General features: G+C 38.4%; 1 protein-coding gene across 1 annotated transcript in view; it reads left to right on the top strand.

Moving 5' to 3' along the window:
• Map4k5 (mitogen-activated protein kinase kinase kinase kinase 5) overlaps positions 1-21,862 on the top strand; it is an 81,437-nt gene that overhangs the window by 13,955 nt on the left and 45,620 nt on the right. The window contains exons 2-5 of the mRNA XM_051195940.1: positions 3,946-4,003; positions 15,284-15,374; positions 15,778-15,842; positions 19,012-19,067. Coding sequence (XP_051051897.1) covers positions 3,946-4,003; positions 15,284-15,374; positions 15,778-15,842; positions 19,012-19,067 — 270 coding nt within the window. The remainder of the gene's footprint in view (positions 1-3,945; positions 4,004-15,283; positions 15,375-15,777; positions 15,843-19,011; positions 19,068-21,862) is intronic.

Genomic DNA, 21,862 nt, shown 5'->3' with positions numbered 1-21,862 from the left:
ATCCTCTGCAGGTCACCTATTTATTTCTCTTTCTAACCACCTGACAGCATTTTTTACTTTAGATTTTGTTGGGGTTGTTTGGTTAGTATTGGTATGGAGCTTGTGGTTGCCATTATACTTTTTCCCATTTCTGTAGCTTTACCTTTTAATGTCATATAGGTGGGGTTATATGTATAGCTTATTGTATTTAGATTTAGAGCTTCTTCAGATGGCTTTTAGTTTACCATCTGTATCTAAGGTTCTTCCATCTGTGTTAATGGCTTGTTGGCTCATGTCTTTTTAAGCCCAGCAGATGTACCAATTACCCATTTATCTATTGGGTGACATTGTGATTGTCACCCGTCTAATGCCATTATGGATTGACTGCTGTTAGTGTTTGTATATAGAAGGAAGTCTTCATTTCAATTGGGTACATGCCTAGAAGCAGAGGTTGCTAGGTCATATGCTAAGACTGGTTAGCTTTGTAAGAAACAGACACATTCTCGGTGTCCATGTCTGTGCATGTGTACTCTTAAACTTCCATCTAACCCAGACTGGGGAGATATGCCCAGCACTTAAGAGCACTGGTCGTTCTACAGGAGGACCAGGATTTGAGACCCAGAACCTGCATGGCAGCTCACAGCTAGATGTAACTCCAGTTCCAGGAGATCTGAATCCCTCATCTGACTTCTTTGACCAGCAGGCATGTGAGTGGTGTACAGACATACACGCAGGCAAGAGTCCCATACACAGATAATATAAATACACCTTGAAAAAAATTAACCTAATCCAAAGCCCGGAGGCAAGTACTGTAAACTGTCAGCAGTAGTCACCAAAGAGGTGAGGTAAGATGGAGAGGACTACCGCATTTGCTGACTCGTTTTCATTTTTTACAACAAAATCTGACTCTGTGATAACTTCCATCGCCTTTCCCTCCGAACTCCTCTTTAATTGTGGAAATAAAAATAGCAGTCAAACAGCGTAAGCAAGAACAAAGTGATTCAGTGTGTTTTCAGTCTCCTAGTTTGTCCTAGTGTCAGGAGGTTGGATTATGTAGTTCTGGTATTCACAGGATTGGTAGGACACCTACCAAGTGTCAGTCCACTAAAGGCTCATGACCTGGGGACTACACACTGAACTGGCCTTGAGATACCAGCAAGACTTGGAATAAAGAATGTCTAGAGAGTAGTTTGTGTTTGGAATTGTGTTAATCAATCAGTGTCTCATGCATTGAATCTTAATGTTTCTTACCTAAGACTTCGGGCCACTGCCGTTTTGTGGTTTTATGTGGTACTTTCTGGTGTTCTGTTGCCTCTATTCTTAAGCCCCCCTTCCCGATAAGGAAATTCTACTCTGTCTGTTGATGCTTTCCTGTGTTCTATAGAATTCCAGTGAAGAGTGTAAAAGATTACCTTAGAGAAAGAATGCAAGTCAGGAAACGTGCTGACTTGCAAGCACGCAAGCAGCTGGTTTGCCACAGGCGGATAAGAGAAGCATTTAGTCTGAACTTGATTTTATCCCATCCTTCAAGGTAATTTTACACGTTAGAAGGTTTCTGCCTCTCTCTCTCTCTCTCTCTCTCTCTCTCTGTGTGTGTGTGTATTTGTTTGCAGATTATATAAAAGAATATTTTCTGTGGATTAAGTTCAGCTTTTAAGATTTTTTAAAAAAAGATTTTAATGTATAATAATTGAAATTATGTGACATTAAAAATAAGGACCTAGGAATGTAGCTTGTCTAGCATGCATCTATCCCCACTATACATGCAGCAATGAATGGATGAATAAAATAATCCTCAGAGGAACCATCAATGCAAAAGATGATTATACTAATGGATTTTTTTTTTCAATGAAAGTCATTAGTGTTACTAAATACTTTCAAGTACCTGTTACATTTTAAAGAAGAAAGGAGAATGCTCATTTTGGAAAGAAGCCCTGCCACTTGTCACAGTTGGTTGGTTCTGAACCTGACCCTTGCCTTTGCAGGTTGGCCTTGGACAGTCATTTGATTTTACTGAGCTGAATCTTTCATTATTATTATTATTATTAAATTAATTGAACTAAATAACATGAAGCACTCTGCAAATCATAAAATAATACAGGTGCAATTGCCATTATCGTTGTGGAGTCTGCCTCCTAATAACACATTTTATAATCCACTGAGAAGACTCTCAGAAGGTCAGTTAACTGCTTATTCTGTAACCTCTTCCAGTGCCTTCTGTACCTGGGTCTCATGGCATAAGGGCAGCCCCAGGGTATACAAACCAGTCTTCTACAACTCAGTCAGATGCTGGACACAGTGAGAGCCCTAAGACCTGAAATTAATGGATAGCTCTTTATTCGAGGACAAAAAGAGGCTGTAGGGGTGTTGTGAGGATTCTGTGCTCCTGTTTTTTCTAAATATGTTCTTAGTTTGAGGTGGGATGACTGCAGATGGGGGAATTAAAATGAATGTTCTTAATTCACCTCAGGAGGAATATGTGAACTTGACATGTACAGTTGGATCATCAGCGTTGAAGATAATATTCTCTTCTCTTTAGCTTTTCTCTCTTTTCCTTCTTTCCACCATTCTTTCTCAGCCTCTGGCTCATTCAAAAGGTAGCTCCACTAGCTTTCTCCTCCCTGTATCTTTGTTCTTTAAGTTCCTTCTCTTTTCTTATTTCTCTAACTATATGATTAACCCAATCCAGCAAATTACCAAAACCATTCTAGCCTCTTTTATTGTATAGTACTTATTTTTATGCCAAAAGTTGGCATTTAAAGCTAATAGGTAAAAGTGTCATCAGTAATTACATTTAATTTTCATACACAAAATGCAACTAGTCACAACGAAAATGAGCTCTGTTATTAGTAATACAAATACATTGTTGTCCTTCTTTTTATTTTAGACAGAAAATAGGAGATGATAGGAGATGTTATTCTGTATATGTTTCTCTTATTGGTTAATGAATAAAGCCCTGTTGGCCAATAGGAAAGCAAGATAGGCGGGACTAGGAGACAGGGAAGATCCTAGGAGCGGTAGTAGAGAGGAATCAAGATGTAGGACATGAGAGAAGAGGCCCGGACCTTCCTCTGGTAAGATAAGATCATGTAGAAACACTTAGATTAATAGAAATGGGTTAATACTAAGACAGAGCTAGCTGATAAGAAGCTCTAGCCATTGGCCAACAGCTTTATAACTTAAAAAAAAAAGAATATAATATTACGGTGTTTTAAAAGTTTGTGTACATAGCTTCAAGTATTTATAAGTTTTGGCTTGAAATTCCATTCTCTTAGAAACCATTTGGAGGAAATAATTTAGGGTGAAGATGTATAGACTCAATAAGGACATACATCATTTTTGATATTATTGGAACTGCAAATGAACTGTTGTGATCATTTCTGCCTCTCGGTAGTTAGTACTGCAGCTGGTGCCCTGGTGCCCAGCTCTTGTGTTCATTGTGTAAGCAAACTCATGATAATTGTACATGCTTATGAGGTCAGGACTGGCAAATGGGTACATTGCATATGCACAGGTAAAGGTAAGGCTACCTGTCACTTGAAACATTTTTAATTTTTTTGTGGATACAAAGTCTATTTAATGCACAGCACATAATTATCTATAGTCACTGTATTGTGCAATAGAACACCTGAATTATTTCCCCCCACCTAGCCAATAGTTTTTTTTTTCCCCCTGAGAAATAACACTAAGAAAATAACCCACACATAATGAAATAATATTGTAGGAAACATACTAAAATATTTAAACAGTAGCTGTTTTTGAGAAGTGGTACTAAAGTAATTTTTTTAAAAAAGACTTTTGTGTCTTTTCTATTTTTTTCTTTAATGAGAAAATGAATTTATCCATTTTACTGGTAAAAAAGATTTGGGGTTTTGTTTTGTTAAAAGCATGGTTGATAAGCAATTTTTAGGGTAGTATCTTGTAATATTTATATAACTAACAAAATTTTTCTATTTTCATTTTTAGGCCAGAAATGTACATACAGGAGAATTAGCTGCGGTGAAAATCATTAAGTTGGAGCCTGGTATGTAATTATATAGTGTGTGTGTGTGTGTGTGTATACATATATATATATATATAGAGAGAGAGAGAGAGAGAGTGTGTGTGTGTGTGTGTGTATGTGTGTGTGTTGCTAGACATTAAGCCCTGCCTAGTGCAGGTATGTATTAAAATAATTTATACATTTTTGAGCAGTTTTTTTGTTGTTATGATTTATATGCATATTCTATATTTCTTTCCTTTTTTCTTCTTCCTAAAATAAATCTTTATGTGTTCTTTCAGGTCAATAGAATATCTCCAATATAATCATATTAATTACATCAAAGATAGTCAAAGTCATTTTTAATGTGACAGTTTTGTTGCCAAGGGAAATTTGAGATGTACATGTTCAAAAATTATAAGCTTCATCGACTCACAATGACTAATTTTCTTTTGCAATTATAGTGAACATTAACTTCAACTTTAGCTGTTAAAAAGTGTAATTAGAAGTCACAGAGACAGCCCTAATTAAACTCTGGGGGGATGCACTAAATAAAAGCAAAACTAGTAAAAAGGGGAAAGAGACTATAGGCAGGAGACAGGGCTGATAGGGGTGGAGGAGAAATAGAAGGTGGAAAGAGAATGGCCAGACTCTTCCATGTGACAAGTATAGACTGATTTCCAAGATGTCACTAACAAAATAGATTCCATGGAGCGGCTGTTTGAATCAGTGCTTCACATCCTGTCCAAGGGTGGGGATAGTCTAGGTTCTGGGCGGGGCTGTCAGAGGAAGCACAGGTATCTATCCTTTTGCTGCCCTCAGGGAGCACACAGGGCTGGGTTCTGCATTGATTGACTGTGCGTGACTTACTTTTCATTATAATTCACATTAATAAGTATATATTTTTAATTTGCAAGTCTCACTTACTGGTAAACTATATGTTGTGAATAGTGTAGAAAATCGATTCAATAAAGACAAAAAAAAAAATCAAGGCTAAGGAGATGACTCATTATATAAATCAGTTTCCTTGCAAACATAAGGACAAGTGTTTAGATTCCTAGCATCCTCAAATGCTGGGTGGGTGTGGAGACTTTACTGTGACCAGAGCACTATCGAGACAGAGCAAGGATCTCGGGGCAAGCTGTCTAGCTAGACTGGCTGAATCAATAAACTAAGTTCAATTGAGAGACCCTGCCTCAGTGTATAAGGTGACAAGCCATCAAAAAAGATACCCACTGTCAATCTCTAATCTATATAGGTGTATGCACACCAAAGAAAAAGAGAACTGTATCATGTAAGGTGGTGTTGTTTAGCCTAGGGGTTAAATGTAGAGTCATAAATTAAGACATAAAAGGCTGAAATTCTCACTTTTTTTTGTAAAAGCCCTAGGTTTCATATTAGAGGTCACTTAGAAAGACTAATGTTTAAACTCCATCATTCAGTAAACATTGATGATGTGACCTTAGTATTTCTCCATTTTGTTTCTATGTCTGTATGATGCCTGTGTGTGTATGTACACATGCACATGCACATGTACACGTGTGAGTATGTGTTTGTGTGTGTCTGGGGGTCTTGGTATTGTTCATCACTGCATATGCCAAAGCTCTTCTGGAGCTTCTGGGGATTCTCCTGTGTCCACCTACCATCTCACTGTAGCACTGGGATTATAGACACATGTAACCACACCTAGCCCTAAAAGGGTTCTGGGGATTTGAACTTAAGTCCTCTGCTTTTGCAGCAAACTCTTTACCCAGTGAGTCATGATTACATCTTCATTTCTGAATAGCTGTTTGTTGATTTCTTAGTGCATGAGATCCATGTAGAGTGTAGGAATGTAGAAGAGAACAGGGCAAGGACTTGAATTTGCATTTTGCAGGGGGAGGTAGAGCAAAGGAGTTAACTATGGTGCAGTGTTTGGTCACGTTGGTCAATGGCTTCTGCTGTTTTCCTTGTGACTCCTGTGTTCTGTCCTCATTCACCCCGTGCTCCCAGTGCTCTGACTTTAGCCTTGATGAGCTATGATAGTGCCAACTCTGTTTTACATGTTTTACTTATGTCCACCTATCCCGTTGAGTCAGCCTAGCATATCTAGGTCTCACATTTTGTATTTTGGTGAGGGGAGGGCAGGGGATGTTTTTTGTTTATGACACAGGGTTTCTCTGTGTATCTCTGGCTATCCTGGGACTCACTCAGTAGAGCAGGCTGGCTTTGAACTCACAGAGATGCCTGCTTCTGCCTCCCGAGTGCTCAGATTAAAGGTGTGAGCCACCACTGCTTGGCTCCATTTTGTACTTTAGTAGGTTTTAAGTTATTGGGTTTTTGTTTGTTGTCTGTGTTTGACTTGTTGGCATTTCACTTGGAAAAATTATAATTTGCTTATTTTGTAACTAATCTGAATCTCCTTGCAATACATGAGTCAGCATCAATATATTATTATTTAGAGAATGTTGAGTTCACTTGACTTTTTTGTGTTTATTTTCTTCTTTTGCTCCTAAACTTTCTTGTAACTTTTGTTTTGTTTTTTTGGTTGGGTTTTTTTGTTTGTTTTTTTTTTTACTGACTGAGAATTTATTTTTACTATCTAGTTTTATCAAAATATGATTTATGGAGCTTTGGCATAACAGAATTAAATTTGCACAGTTTTATTAAGAGATTAAACAGGGGCCTGGAGAGATAGCCCATGGTTAAAAGCACTGGCTGTTCCTCTAGCATTCCCAAGTTCAGTTCCAGGCACCCACACAGTGGCTCACAGTCATCTTAATTCCTGCTTAGAAGGATCCAATGCCCTCTTCAGCCTTCATGAACACAGCACTCATATGGTGCACATACATGCATGCATGCACACATACACACAGGCAGAACACTCATACAATTTAAAGTAATTTTTTTTTTTTTTTTTTTATAAATAGTTACCATCTTTGTAACCTGCTTATAAATGTGGTGACCAGTTATCCAGAGTTAGCTTTGTATTTACGTAGATTCAGTTGGGATTTTCACGTCATGTCTTTACTAGTCTGACCTATTTTTATATCATTAAGTAGTGTGGTAGTTTGAATAAGATGTTCGCCATAGTCTTGGACATCTGAATATTTGGTCCCCACTTGGAGGTGCTCTTTGGGCATGCTTAGCAGGTGTGGCTTTGTTGGAGGATGGGCCTTGAGAGTTTAAAGATGCATGCCACTTCATATTCTCAATTTTTGCTTCCTGCTGTGGTTCAAGGTGTGAGCTCTCAGATGTTCCTGATGCCGTGATAGCCACCTGCTGCCATGTGTCCACGCCGTGATGGACTCTTACCTCTTTAGAACTGTAATTCCAAATAACCCCTTCTTTCTATAATTGCTTTGGTCATACAGTTTGGCTAGTGAGGTTTTGTCAACTTGACATAAGCTAGAGTCATTTCTCTCTCTCTCCCTTTCTCTCTCTCTCTCTCTCTCTCTCTCTCTCTCTCTCTCTCTCACACACACACACACACACACACACACACACACACACACACACACTTAAAAATAAAAATAAACTAAGGCCAGTATTGATAGTGCTCCCCTTTCCTATGCGTGGCCTGTTCTCTTTGCAGACATGTTTGCCTTTGGGTGTCTTTCTTTTCTGTTTTATGTATGTGTACATGCACTTGTGCTCATCTTTGGAGGTTGACTTGCTTCTGCTTATTTCTGCTTGGTTCTGTACAGGTGTTATTTTTCCTCAGTTTCTCCACTGGACTCTACCAGTGTTGTTTTATTGCATGTGTTGCCTGGGTATTCCTGTATTCAGTTTCCATTCCTTTCCTTAAAATATTGTCTGAGATTTTCTTTAAAGGGAGTTCTTGTGGCTTTTGCATCCTGTAGTTACTTTCTTTTCATGACAAAATTTTTTAGCAGAATCAGTGTTTTTTCTTTCTGCATTGTCAGTAAAGCCAAAGTAGATAGCGGTTCCTGTGTTTTTGTAGTAGACAGTAGGAATGTTAACTCAAAAACACAGTGACATGCTAATGAATTTTCCTAGTATTAAGTTTAGATATTTTTTAAAATTTCTGTAGACAGCACTATTTCAAAGTTGAATTCTTTATTTAGCCACTTAAGAAATTGCACTGAAGCCAGGATAATATAAAAGCACTTCCTTGTGTTGATTTAGCAGATGAACTGGTTTAGACATGAAAAGGCAATTACTTGCCAGTGTGATCAGAAAGAGCTTGTCTGGCAGACCTCAAACAAAAGAGATATTATTTATTATTATTATTATTATTATTATTATTATTATTATTATTATTATTATTATTTAAATGGAATGCCAGCTCTAGACTTCATAATAAATTTTCCTTTATAGTTAAAAATAGTGCTTATGATGATTTAGTCTTAAATTTTGTTACAGCCTTACTGACTTGCCCTTAGTGATTAAATTTTATAATATTCCAGTCAGAATTTTTCTAAAATAGACTGTAATTGGGGGCTTTTCCTAATACTCATAAAAATGCTAAAGTAAACTTTAAGAATGAAGATAAACACAGAAAATTGTTTGTTTCTTAGCCACAAAAGTGATTGTGAAAGAAAGTGAAATCCACTTTCTGAGGCCCTGTGTTCTTTTTGTCTTTTTTATATACAGAAGAATGATTATTTCCAGGAATGATTTGACTATTTCTGTCTCTTTCTTAGAGCTGGCTAGTTAGATACTGTGCTAACACATAGTGGGATGAGACAGGATTTGGCTGACCTGTGCTCACCTCTGAAATGTTGGTGCCACTGTTGTAAGCTTGAAACTGCAATTTTCTGTACTGTGCTCAGGCCTGAGAAATGCCTTAGAAAGTTAGGCTCATGTAATGGTGATGTGTGCCACCATGATCTCTTATATTAGGATGCCTACCTTAGCCAGATGCTTGCTCAGCAGTCTATAGCTGTGGTGGCCGTGGTGGCCAGCAGCCAGAGCAAGAGATAAACCCCAGGAAAGCTTTCTCTTCCTTTCTGCTCTCCTCATACCATTACAGTGAAACCCACGATAATTTTGTTGGTAATGTGGTTTGTTTGTTGAGACAGGGTCCTATATAGCCCAGGCTGTCATCAAACTTGCTGTGTAGCCAAAGCTGCCTACCTCCATCTCCCAAGTGCTGGAGTTATAAGGATGTGTTACCGCTCCTGACCCTGTACACATTTACTTATTTATTTATACAGTTTCATCATATAGTGCTGGCTGGCCTCAGCTACATAGACTAGACTGAACCACTGCCTCTGCCTGTTAGGTGCAGGGATTAAAGGTGTGCACCATCATACCAGGCCAAAAAATATATATATATATGTATTTTTAAATAGACAGTTTATGGTCTGTTAAGTATTGTGTATCTTGCTTACAATGATGGATTTTTGCTTTTTCTAAACAGGGTTTCTCTGTGTAGCCTTGTCCTGGCACTCAATGTGTAGATCAGGCTGGCCTTGAATTCAGAAATCTGCTTGCCTCTGTCTCTGCTTCTCAAGTGTTGGAATTAAAGATTTGTGCCACTATGCCTAGCTCTATGGATGAACTTTAAGAAAACCATTGTCCTGGGTATGATAGACTTTTGTTTGTTCATTTGCTTGTTTGCTTTGGTTTGGTTTTTGGAGACAGGGTTTCTCTGTGCAGCAGGCCTAGCTATCCTAGAACTCTCTCTCTCTCTCTAGACTAGATTTTGAACTTTAATCTCTGCCTCTTGAGTGCTGAGATTAAAGGCATGCATTGCCACTTCCCAGTTGTTTCTTTTTTTAATACTGTTAGGAATATTCATGAACTAATCCAGTATTTTAAAATAATAAGTTGAGTGGATTTCCTTAGTTTAAAGTTTTTAAATAAATGGGAATGTGCTAATGTCTTTCAATAGATATTTAAAAGTTTTATAATGCTACAGGAAGGAAATCCTGTTTCCTGGAAGTGTAAGAAGAGATTTTAGAGGAGAAAGGTCAAGATGTGTGTAAAGATGTGCCTTGAACAAAACCATCAACTGTTCTAGTTAAGTGGTTCATTCTTTCCTTTTAAAACTATTTAACAGCTTAATGACCTTTTTTTAAAAAAGGGAACTAAACAGTTTTATTTTTTTCTTTTTAAGATGCAGTTTTATTTTTAAGGGGTGTGTGTGTGTGTGTGTGTGTGTGTAACATGGATGTGTCTACCCCCATTCTTTCCCTTATTCCCTTGAGACAAAGTCTCTCACTAAGCCTGGAGCTAAGCTGGCAGCCAAAAAGCTTCAGCCACGTTGTTTCTGCCCTGCACCTCAGCACTGTGGTTAAAAGCATGTGCATGCCCACATCTGCTTTTTTATGTGGGTTCTGGGAATGAGAACTCAGGTCCTTACTCTTGTGCAGAGTTAAATGCTCTTATTTGCTGAGATATCCCCATAGGCCCGTTTTAGTTTCATATATATCTCGTGGGGGGGAGGGTGCCCGGGGTGACAACAGAATGCATTAGGATCCGAAATTACAGGTAGTTGTAAGTGCTGAAAACTGAAACCCCATCCTCTGGAAGAGCAGCATGAACTCCTAGCTGCTGAGCCATATCTCAGCCCATAGTCTCTATTTTTAAAGCTCTATAATGTAAAATATTTGTAGCTCTCTCTTTGTTGTTTGGATACTTCAATCCTGAACTAAGAGGATGTTAATAGTAATAATAATAAATTTCAGGGCACAAATGAACATCAGAAATTTTATTTTAGGGGCAAGGGAATGGCTCAGCTGGTAAGACCACTTTCCATGTGAGCATAGGAACTTGGGTTCAAATTTTCAGCAACCTAGAGGCCCAGAGACAGAGAGAGCTCAGTAGTTCAGAGTTCTCTCTGCTTGTCCTGGTTGATTTTATGTCAACTTGGCCCAAGCTCATCTGAGAAGAGAGAGCCTCAATTAAGAAAATGCTTCCCTAAGATTGGCCTGTAGGCAAGCCTGTGGGCCACTTTATTAATTGGTGGTTGATATGGAAGGGTGCTGCCCACTGTGAGTAGTGCCATCCATGGGCAGGGGGTTCTAAGGTATATAAGTAAGCAAACTGAGCTGGCCAGGGGGAACAAGGCAATAAGCACCATTCGTCCATGGCACCTGCTTCGATTCCTCCCTTGAGTTCCTGCCCTGCCTTCCAGCACCCACATGAGGTGGCTCACAACTCCCTGCAACTACAATGGATCTAACAACCCTGCGTGGGTCCTGCACATGTGCACACACACATACATGCAGAGTAAATCTTTTTTTAAAGATTGTTCGTTTTAGCCAGGTGGTGGTGGTACACACCTTAATCCCAGCACTCTGGATGCAGAGGCAGGTGGGAGTCTCTGAGCTCGAGGCCGACTGGTCTGCAGAGTGAGTTACGGGACAAATCTTTACTTTTTTAAATTCCGAACACAGCAAGCCTGTAACCCCAGCACTGTGGGGATGGATAGGAGAAGGCTCCTTTAGGTTTGCTATTCACCAACCTAAGTCCAGGTTCAGTGAGACCCCCTTTTTCAAAGAAATAAGGGTAATAATGATAGAATGGGACATCCAACATCCTGCCCTGGCCTCCACCTCTGCAAGGGCCCATGTGCTCACATGTTTACATGTGCATACACCCTACACACAGCCATTTTGTTTTATTGGTTTTAAGTAATAGAAAATGAGTAAAGGCTAAGTAGAGAATTTTGTGCCAAATTAAAGCATAGGTAATTCTACAATGCCAGATTCTAAATTGGTATTCAGTATCAGGTTCTAGATTAGTAAATTTGAAACATACAGATATTTTCTAGATGGAGAAAACTGAAGCAGAAAGATTATAAGTTTAAGGCTTGAGGTTATAGTGAGTTCAAGCCTATCATGGTCAACTTAGCCAGACTCTGCCTTAAAATATCTTAAAATAAGGGAGGGGCTGGAGACGTAGCTCCGTGGTAGAGCATTTGTAGAATGCAAGAGGCCCTAGTTTCAAGCTCCAGTCCTGTTTTAAGGTACTTAATCAATAAACATCCTGCACATCTTCACTTTGCTCAGTGGGAAAAAATGTCACGTGTTTTGATTACCACTTGAACCAGCTGATTCTACACAGTCCCTAGTGTCACTGCTTTCCATGGCTATGCGAGGCTCAGCAAATGCATTATGTGTAGCATTGATTCAATTGCATTTCTCAAAGCAGTTTAACTTTTTAAAGTGTGTTGCATGTACTGGCATGTGGGTGTGTGTGGAGTGTACATGTGTGTGCAGGTGAGTATGTGTGTTCCTGCATGAAGAAGGCAGAGGTCAACCTCGGATATTGTTCCTCAGGATCCATTTTCCATTTTTCTGAGACAGTGTCTCTCACTGGGACCTGGGCCTCTTTGTTGGCTAATTTGGCTGGCCAGCTGGCCCTAGAGATCCTCCTGTGTCTGCTTTCCTAGTACTGGGATTACAGGTCTGTACCTCCAGGCCCAGCATTCTACATAAGTACTGGAGTTTGAATTTAGTGAGTACTTTACCAAACTGAGCTATCTTCCAAGCCCTCCTGGATTTCCCCTTTAAAGCTACATCATTCCGTGTGTGTGTGTGTGTGTGTGTGTGTGTGTGTGTGTGTGATATAATATCATGTATCTCTTTGACACTCCAGATGTATTTTTTGGGTGTGGTATACCTGTAAGCTGATTACTAGATAAATCGCTAGATCATATAATAGTTCTGTTTTTATTTTAATTTTCTAAGGATCTACCATATTGTTTTCTGTGGTGGCTGCATAATTTTATGATCTCAGCAGTGGCGCAAGGGTTCCATCTTCTCTACATCCCTACTGTTACTTAAAAAAGAAAAAGAAAAAGAAAAGCAGCCCCCATCCTTGAGGACCTATGTGATATTTCTTTCTGGTTTTCAGTTATGTTTCTCTGGTTAGTGTTGTTGAACATATTTTCATATGGTTATTAACATCTGTTATTATTGGATAAATGGTGACATTTGTTGCCCATTGCTTAATGAAGGTATGTGATTTTTGTAGTTATTGAATTATAGGAGCTCTTTATATATTATATATTTATATATTAACTCCTTACCAGATACATCATTTTCACATATCACTTTTCCATTCCACAGGCTACTTCTTAGTCTGTTGATTATGTCCTTTGATGAATGTTTTTAAAGTCTGATATAGTCTTGCCCTTTTTCACTTTGATTATTCTTTTGGTGTCATACCTAGCAAGTCGCTAAATCCATTGTCTCTCGTAAGTCTTTTACAATATTTCTTCTAAGAGTTCTGAGTTATTTTAGTCTTTAATTCATATTGTCTCACTTGTTCCTTTTCAATTGGGGAGGTTTGGTTTTTTGTTTTGTTTTGGTTTTTGGTTTTTCGAGACAGGGTTTCTCTGTGGCTTTGGAGCCTGTCTGGAACTTGCTCTTGTAGACCAGCCTGGCCTCGAACTCACAGAGATCCGCCTGCCTCTGCCTCCTGAGTGCTGGGATTAAAGGCCTATGCTACCAATGCCTGGCTCCAATTGGGGAGTTTTTAAAGTGATTTTTATTGACATAAACAGTGCTTATTTTATTATTGGCTGAAAATAGTCTTGCTAAGCTATGGCATATGAGTCCCATTCATAGATGTGGTAGGAGGAACCTCATAATTACATACTTAAAGAAATGGAAGGAAGCATCAAAATGCTAATTATCAGTGTTTAGCTGGTAAATTTATGAGTGATTTTAATTTTATTCTTACTATTTCTCTATAGTAACAAAATGTTGCTTCAATAATATAGACTAAACCACAAAAAGTTTTTTATTATTAAAAAGTGATAGTTCTGTTACTGATGCCTCTACAGGATGGACATGTTACAGTTTCTATGTAATTCAGAAGCATCATGTTAATAATTTTAACCTGTAAGCAACAAAATAGAAATATACACAGTGGGGCTTAAAAGCATAAATTAGATAATATCTGATGAAATAATAAATGAAAAGTCTTGCTTTCAGTAATAAATATCTTATGAAGAGAATGAAATGTGTTAACTTATTCAGAGGGACTCAAGCCAGTCTTGGCTTTTAGTCATTTAGTTATTCAGATGCAGACTGTTCCCAGTGTCTCTCATGGAGTATGCAGAGTGTCCATCCCTCTTTGACATCTGAGGGACTCCCTTCTTGGCTGATGTGGGTCATTCTTTTCCTGGGACTGAAAGAGGCCAGGATGACAATCACGTGGCCTTGGTGGCGCTCAGCTCTCTTCCACTTTTGGTGTAGCCAGGAGCTGCCCTTACCAGACTGCAGAGGCTCATCTTGTGGAGCTCTCAAATCCTGCATGAGGACTTACTCAGCCGCATGGTTTTCTGAGTACATTGAGAAGAGCTGTAGCCAGGGTAACTCACAGCTTTTGATTCTAGATTCCAGAGTACCCATATATCCAGATTCTATATATAGCAGACTTATTGACTCTGCTAATAACTGAAAACAGATTCATTTTTCATAGTTCAGCTTTTCAAGAACCAACTGGTAGCTATCCATGAGAAATCCACCTTACAGGGAAAGAGGCTCGTGAACTGAAAGTGTAGGCGTTGATGCTCCAAGCAAACCTGAGTAGCTGTTCTCATGTTTCACAGAGCAACCAAAATTAGTCAAAAGAGATAAAGGGTTCATTTTATGTTAATAAATGGAACTGTCCAACTAGAAGATATGATCGTAAATAGATATGTAGTGGATGTTGGACCCAACTGCATAAAACAAACACTGTTGTACATATAGGGACGTTGAAGTTTAGATAATAGCGGTGGGTAGCTTTGGGGCTAGAAGATGGTTCAGTGGGTAAATTGCTTGTCATTCAAGAGTAGATATCTGAGTTTGATATCCTAGCTAGCATCCTCATTTAAAACAAAACAAAAAAAAAAAAAAAAAAAAAAAAAAAAAAAGTGGTTGCTGATGCTGTGCCTGTAACCCCAGTACGAGGAGAAGGAGACAGGAGCATCCCTGGGACTGACGGGCAAGCTAATCTTGCTCAGTCAGCAGGCTTCAGGTCCATTGAGAGACCCTGTTCAATAAAGAAAGTGGGAAGTGATAGAGGAAAACAGCCAACATTGACCTCTGAACTTCACGGGCGTGTGCACACAAATTCTCACTATCTCCCCTCCCCCACCTGCTCTGTTCAAATGAAAGTATTAAGTGACTTCATTACCCCACTTTCATTAATGTGTAGATCACCCTTGAAAAATGTGAACAAAGAGATGTGGTGGGAGCATCCTAGCACACATGAAGTTATATAATGTATATTATGTACATACATAAAACTTAAAACTATACCATAGATCACATGGGCATAACAGGTAACTGCAGAGTATTCCTTCCAACAGCTGCAAAGTACAGCCGTCTCATATTTCTTCATATTTGAAGTAACATGGTGACCAACTTTGTTTTTCAGGTGATGATTTTTCTTTGATTCAACAAGAAATATTTATGGTTAAAGAATGTAAACATTGCAACATCGTAGCGTATTTTGGGAGCTATCTCAGGTAAATCCAGGAGCATCGCCTCCTCCCTCTGTGTCACTGCCTTCATATGTGTGCACTTTGAAAACGTTGTCCAGAATTCTAAGTGTGGTAGGGTTTTCGTGCCATCTCCCTGCTGGGTTACCATTAGCACCTCTTTCTGTGGCCATGCCTTGTCTGGCAGCCTTAATGGATCGTTATGAATGATGATGACAGAAAATAGATCATGGCCTTACCTTTTTCAAATTGAAACAAAACTGAAAGCGATGCGCTCTCCTGTATGTGGAGGAAGGGATTGCACTTGCAACTATCTGTTGCTGTCTGCAGAGCATCCTGAACCCAGTCGCTAACAGTGAGAGCTGTAGAGTACATACGTCAGTAGTTGTGAATTATCGGCTACAATAATTTTCTTTCTCTCTCATTATAGTAGGGAAAAACTCTGGATTTGCATGGAATACTGTGGTGGCGGATCACTTCAAGATATTTATCATGGTACTGTCAATACAATTTTACATCTTAAATTCTACTTTGACTTTTATGGTTGTTGTTTGACATTTCTAGCTAACAAGGGAAATTATTTGGGTAGATTTACTCTCTATCATTATTCTGTCTGTCCCCAGACACATGTTTAAAAACTAAGAATTCTTACTGTTGCCCTTGATTACTCAGCTAATTATGCTTGAGCCTGAACTAAGAGATCCATAAGTGCTTGTTCAGTATCAATTTTACTTTTTAAGTGGGCATGGTGGTATGTTCTTGTTATCCCAAGTGCTTGTGAGGCACAGTGAGAAGGGTTCCAGAGTTCAAGGCCAATCTGGATTGAACACTGAAGCTCTGCTAGAAATTAAGTACATATGTTTAGAATTGGTTTCTAAGAAAGCAGCAAGGCAGCTGCAGAGGCAGCTATCCTGCGTCCTTACAGTGTAGTCATAGAAAGAAGTCAGGCAGGCAGAGCTGCCAGGATGGAAGTCATTACTCTGACAGTTTGGTTTTAAATGTGTAAGTTTTGAAAAGAAAGAATATTTAGTATTCTGCTAGTATGTTTCTCAGGTGAACTTGGCTTTCTTCATAACCTGTTTTAGAAGTGTTTTTTTGCTGGGCAGTGGTGGTGCATGCCTTTAATCCCAACACCTAGGAGGCAGGGGCAGGTGGATCTCTGTGAGTTTGAGGCCAGCCTGGTCTACAGAGTGAGTTCCAGGACAGCCAGGACTGTTGCACAGAGAAACCCTGTATTGAATAACAAAACAAAACAAAAAATCAGAAATAGTTTGGGTGTGGGCTCTACTGCTTAAGGGATGTGTTTGACGGCTTCTTGAATTGCTAAAATTTGTAAAGCTGAGAATGAATCTTTATGAGATATTTTTCTTTCCTTTGTAAAAAATGGGATAGTGAAAGACCCATTGCAAATATGTCTAATTTATTAAGAATTATGTGACATACCAAAAGTATTTCTATGCTAAAATCTTCACATTGAAAGTCATCAGTTGTTCATTCAGCTTCTGAAATGGCCGCAATAGATGTAAACACAGAGGTACTACTCCAGTCTTAGATCTTAGAAAAATCTGTGAAGGTTTTATAATACCAGGTGAGCAATGACAAAGTAAACTAACTACATTTAACAGTGTATAGCATAGCTTTGTGTACGCTGACCTGGATATTACTCCTCAAAAAAAAGAAAAGAAAAAAAAAAAGAAAAAACTTGTGTAGCACAGTTGATCGTGCTCAGGCTTTTGAATTTTTATTTTTGTAAATATACATAAATGTAATTGTATAGCAAAATGGGAGGATTATATGCCAGATTCACAGGTCACTGCCTCTAATGGAGGGAAAGTGGAGCTCAAAAGAAAACTCTGAATTCTGATAAGTATGTATTATTGTGTCATTCAACTATAAATTATAAAACTGCCAATTTTGTTAACAAGAAACAGCCATAACAAATAACAAAAAAGTCTTGGCTACTTACTCATTCTCTTTATTTTTTTAAAAAAAAGTTTATTGCATAAATATACATGTACACAAAATACTATGTAGACTGTCTCTTGAGAGTTTTAGTAAGGGCCTATAATGGTGGTACACACCTACAATTCCAGCACATAGGAGGCAAAGGTAGGAAGTCAGGAGGTCAGGGTCATCCTTGATTCCATAGGGGATTGATTCAAGGCCAACCCAGGCTACATGAAACCCTGTCTCAAAAGGAAAAAAAGAAACATATTTTATTCTTTAGTAGTATAAAATTGTCATTAAAACTTCCAGAATGACTGTTTATTCTCTTTTGTCCTTTTATTGATTTAAAGAAATATTGATTAAATAGTAACATTTCTATATCACTGAATTAAAATTCTTTTCTGTTTTTGTTTTATTTTGTTGCTTAAGAGTTTCTCTGAGTAACCCTGGCTGTCCTGGAACTCACTCTATAAACCAAGCTGACCTTAAACTCAGAGATCCGCCTGCCTCTGCTTTCCTGGTGCTGGGATTAAAGGTATATGCCACTACCAGCTGACAATTAAATTTCTTTTCTAAGATTTTTAAAGAATTATGACTTTTTATGAAAATTTGTATTTAATTATAATCTTTACCCATCTATGTTTTTATAAATAGCTTTAAAAATTCAAAGGATATAACTGGCAGTTTTTACCACTTGCCCTTTTATGCTTAATTATTCTGAGATTATTTTCATGAAATTTCTGTTTGCAAAACTAAAACCTGATCATTATTTTTCTTAGTTAAATTGAGCTTAAGGACTATTATTTCCTTAAGTAGTATACTCGTGAGTTTGAGGTCAGCCTGATGTATATAAAGAATAGTAAGTTCCAGGCCAGCTGGGGTTATATAGTGAGACCTTATTTAAGAAAGATGTATGTGCATACATGTGTAAATTAGGTGCTATTAATGAAGTGACCATTTCGCCAGTGTACTAAAAATCAAACTTTTATGTTCCTGAGCGGATGTAGCTAGCCAGCAGTCAAATGATGCAGTGAGGCATTTCTCTATACAAAGATTTCCTGTCCATTCTAGTTTGGATGTCAGCATCAGCAGGCAGAACCCCAGATTTCCTCACATACTGAAAGGTACTGTTTAGAAACCCCTGGTTGGATAGTTGCCTAAGGATTTCATATTTCATATCAGAGAGAAATCTGCTTTCCAGAAATACTCTGGTTACTTTTGATTCTTTGGTAAGGCACTGGACCAAGCCTCACTCCCTATCCTGAGAGATGTGTGAAGAGAAGAGAGCACCTCACCCTCTAAAAACGTGTGTGATGCTCATCAGTGGGTCCCAGCAGCCAGTCTCCGCCTCTAGACATGTAATTCATGTAATTCACACACGGGCAGCCCTGCTTTTGCCTGTTCCTGAGACTGTTGATCTTAGGGCCTTGGCTTTCTATGGGCCTTCCTGTGGTACGTGTACCAAGCTTTGCACATAATGGACACTTTACATTTCACTGTCCAGAATTGTCCAGGAATAACCCTCTTATTTTCAGAATAGACTTTAAAATACTCAGTGTTATACTTCATTTCTCAGTTACTGTGTGCTTGTAGTCAGAAGAGGCTCGCAGTGTGCATACACAAGTTGTACATCCTTCATCGTTTTGCAGCTAGACTGTTTTTTAATGTTAGTGTCAAACAACAATGTGATTTTGTTGTTGTTCTTATTTCTTTCTAGTTACTGGACCATTATCTGAATTACAAATAGCCTATGTATGCAGAGAGACGTTACAGGTAATGTGTTTTGTTACAAGTACTCTTTCCTGCCAGCCTGTTCCCACAACCATGCCAGCCCCAAATGAACACTCAGAGACTTATATTAATTATGAAACTATTGGCAATGACTAGGGCTTCTTATTGGCTAGTTCTGTATTAATTGCTAACCCATTTCTATTAATCTAAGTATTTCCACATGATATTACCTTACCAGAGAAAGGTCCAGGGACCTGTTACCCCTCTAGCATCCTACATGGCGACTGCTCTCTGCCTATACCTCCCAGAATCCTCCTCATCTCCTAGACCCACCTATCTTGCTGTCCTATTGGCCACAGTGTCTTATTCATCAACCAATAAGGGAAACTTATGTACAGAAGACATCAGTATTTGCTTAAGTACCCAGAAAGGCAGTTTCACACTTAGTAACTGTGAATGGTGGTTAAACAATAATAACTTCCCAGTCCAGCTTCCATGTTCTAAATTCTGTAAAGGTGCTAACTTTTTCATGAATGATTTACAAGACTTTATTCAGGTAGCCATTTGGAACTGCAATGATCACATGCAGATGGTCATGTGTGGTAGTGTACTTTGGTGGTATGGGATGCTAGCAAAGCTAAGGAAAACCATACCTATGAATTGTTTAACGTGAATGAGTCTGTAGACTTGTCAGTTGAAAGGACTTGTCTAACCTTCACCTCGAAGTTTATGGGTGTGAACAGAACACTCTTACAGAAGTATGAGGGTTTTTATCGTATCTTAGTTCTGTGTGTCATTAATACAGGGCCTTGCTTCCAGAACTCCCTTTCCTAAGTTTCATTAACAAATTAAAAGCATGCCTTTGGGGGAAAAAAAAAAGTGGCATGTCTTTGCTTTACTTAATGTACTTCAGAGCCTGTGAGAGATTTGGTATGCTGACGTGTGTCTTCACTAGAGCTACAGCATTTGTGACATTTCTACATTTCATTTCAGTCCTCTGAATGATTGCTCATTGCAAAAAATAATGATAGCAATATAGTCCCTCTGCTTTAAGGCTTTTAAATGAGGCTGCAGATTAAATGATAGTAATGGGGGGGGGGGCAGCTGGTATTTGTTCAGTGCAGCTTCTCTTCTGAGTCCTTCCTAGATTGTGTAGGTTGTTCCGAAGTTCTTTATGTTCTGTATGTACATGCAGTTGTTATTTTAAAGTAAACCTAGAGTGGTCAGATCCAAGAAAAATTCTAGTTAGTTTATTGAGTGTGTATCTTTGGGCTCCAAGACATACTATTCCCAGTCTACTGTGAGATAAATGCAAGTAAATTCCCCTCTGTGTGTGATTATACTTAGTATCTAAGAAAGTGTTTCCAGGACCTCTAAGAATGCTACCATCTATAGCTACAGCTAGTCTTTTACATTAAGCGGCATTATATTTACACATAACCTATGCACATGAGATCACTTGTAGATTACTTAAAATAATTGGTGTACCAAAATGGTTGTATAAGTCATTTCTGTGCTGCTGTTTGGGTTAACAACAAAGAAACCTTAGAGATACATTCTTTTTCTCAAATATTTTTAGTCTTTGTTTGATTTAATCTGTGTATACAAGTAGGAGGAATAATTAGGAATAATTTTTTCCATAGTATATACCTAATAGAAATATACTGTTTAATAAAATGCAAACCTAATCATAGACTCATAGTGAAGAATTAACAGCAAAGTAGTTTTAGTTTCTGAGGTTCATTGTTTCTTTAAGCAACAGAGTGCTAAATAAAAGAGAAAGAACAGCAACGTAGATTTATTGTCAGGCCAGTAACTGGCTTTAGCCTCTTACAGACTGATTCCCTAGGTTTGAAACAAAGCTATACAAATGGTGACCTCCGGAATCTGTTCTGATTTTAAAGTTCTGTTAAGCTAATGTTCTGCATTTGATCAAAATGGAGTAACATACCTCCCCAAACAGTACAAGACATGGTGGTTTTCAAGAAATGAGAGCCAGAGCTGGAATGCGGTGGTGCACACCTTTAATCCCAGCACCTGGAGGCAGAGGCAGGCTGATCTCTGTGATCTCGAGGCCAGCCTGGTCTACAGAGTGAGTTCCAGGACAGCCTCCAAAGCTACAGAGAAACCCTGTCTCAAAAAAAAAAAAAAAAAAAAAAAAAAAAAGAAAAGAAAAGAAAACAACAACAACAACAAAAAAAAAAAAGAGTGGGAAGGTAGACAGATACAAGATTCTGTAAATTCTATAGAATACTCAAAGGCAGTTAATGCTGTAAAACATACAGCAACACACACAGAATCCTTTTAAATAAGTTTACAAGATAATCCAGCAATATGCAAAAGCAAATGTTGTATAAAAAAATGAATGTTTCTTGGAGGTAGTGTTCATTTACAGTAAGCAACCATGAATACGCTTTAGAGAAAATTACATGGTCAGCGAAGGGAACATTTAGTGAAATCCATTGTTTATTCCGATAAATTTCTGAGCATACAGAAAGACAAATACCACATGTTTTTCTTTCCTATGTGGGCCCTAGCTTCTAATCTTTATAATGTGTTTATGTGGGTATGACCCCTCAGGAGGCCAGAAAACGGGGAAGGAGCCCTCTGAGTGAAAGGGCTTTGGGAGGCAGGGGACCTCTTGTATAAGAAGGTGAAGTAGGGAATAGTGTGGGAAAGCTTTGGGAGTGTGGTGAGGAAGGAGAAAGGAGGAGACCCAACCAACACACACACACAGAAGTACAAAAAGCCATAAGGAAAATGTCTGCTTTGTAAACTAATTTAAAAATGAATGTAAACACCCAGGCACGGCACCTTTAAAAGGAACTTGGTTAACT

The sequence above is a fragment of the Phodopus roborovskii genome, unplaced genomic scaffold (assembly GCF_943737965.1).
Source record: "Phodopus roborovskii unplaced genomic scaffold, PHOROB, whole genome shotgun sequence".
NCBI classification, from domain to species: Eukaryota; Metazoa; Chordata; class Mammalia; order Rodentia; family Cricetidae; genus Phodopus; species Phodopus roborovskii.
The sequence above is the reverse complement of the archived record's forward strand: the minus strand, read 5'-3'. Positions and strand labels throughout refer to the sequence as shown.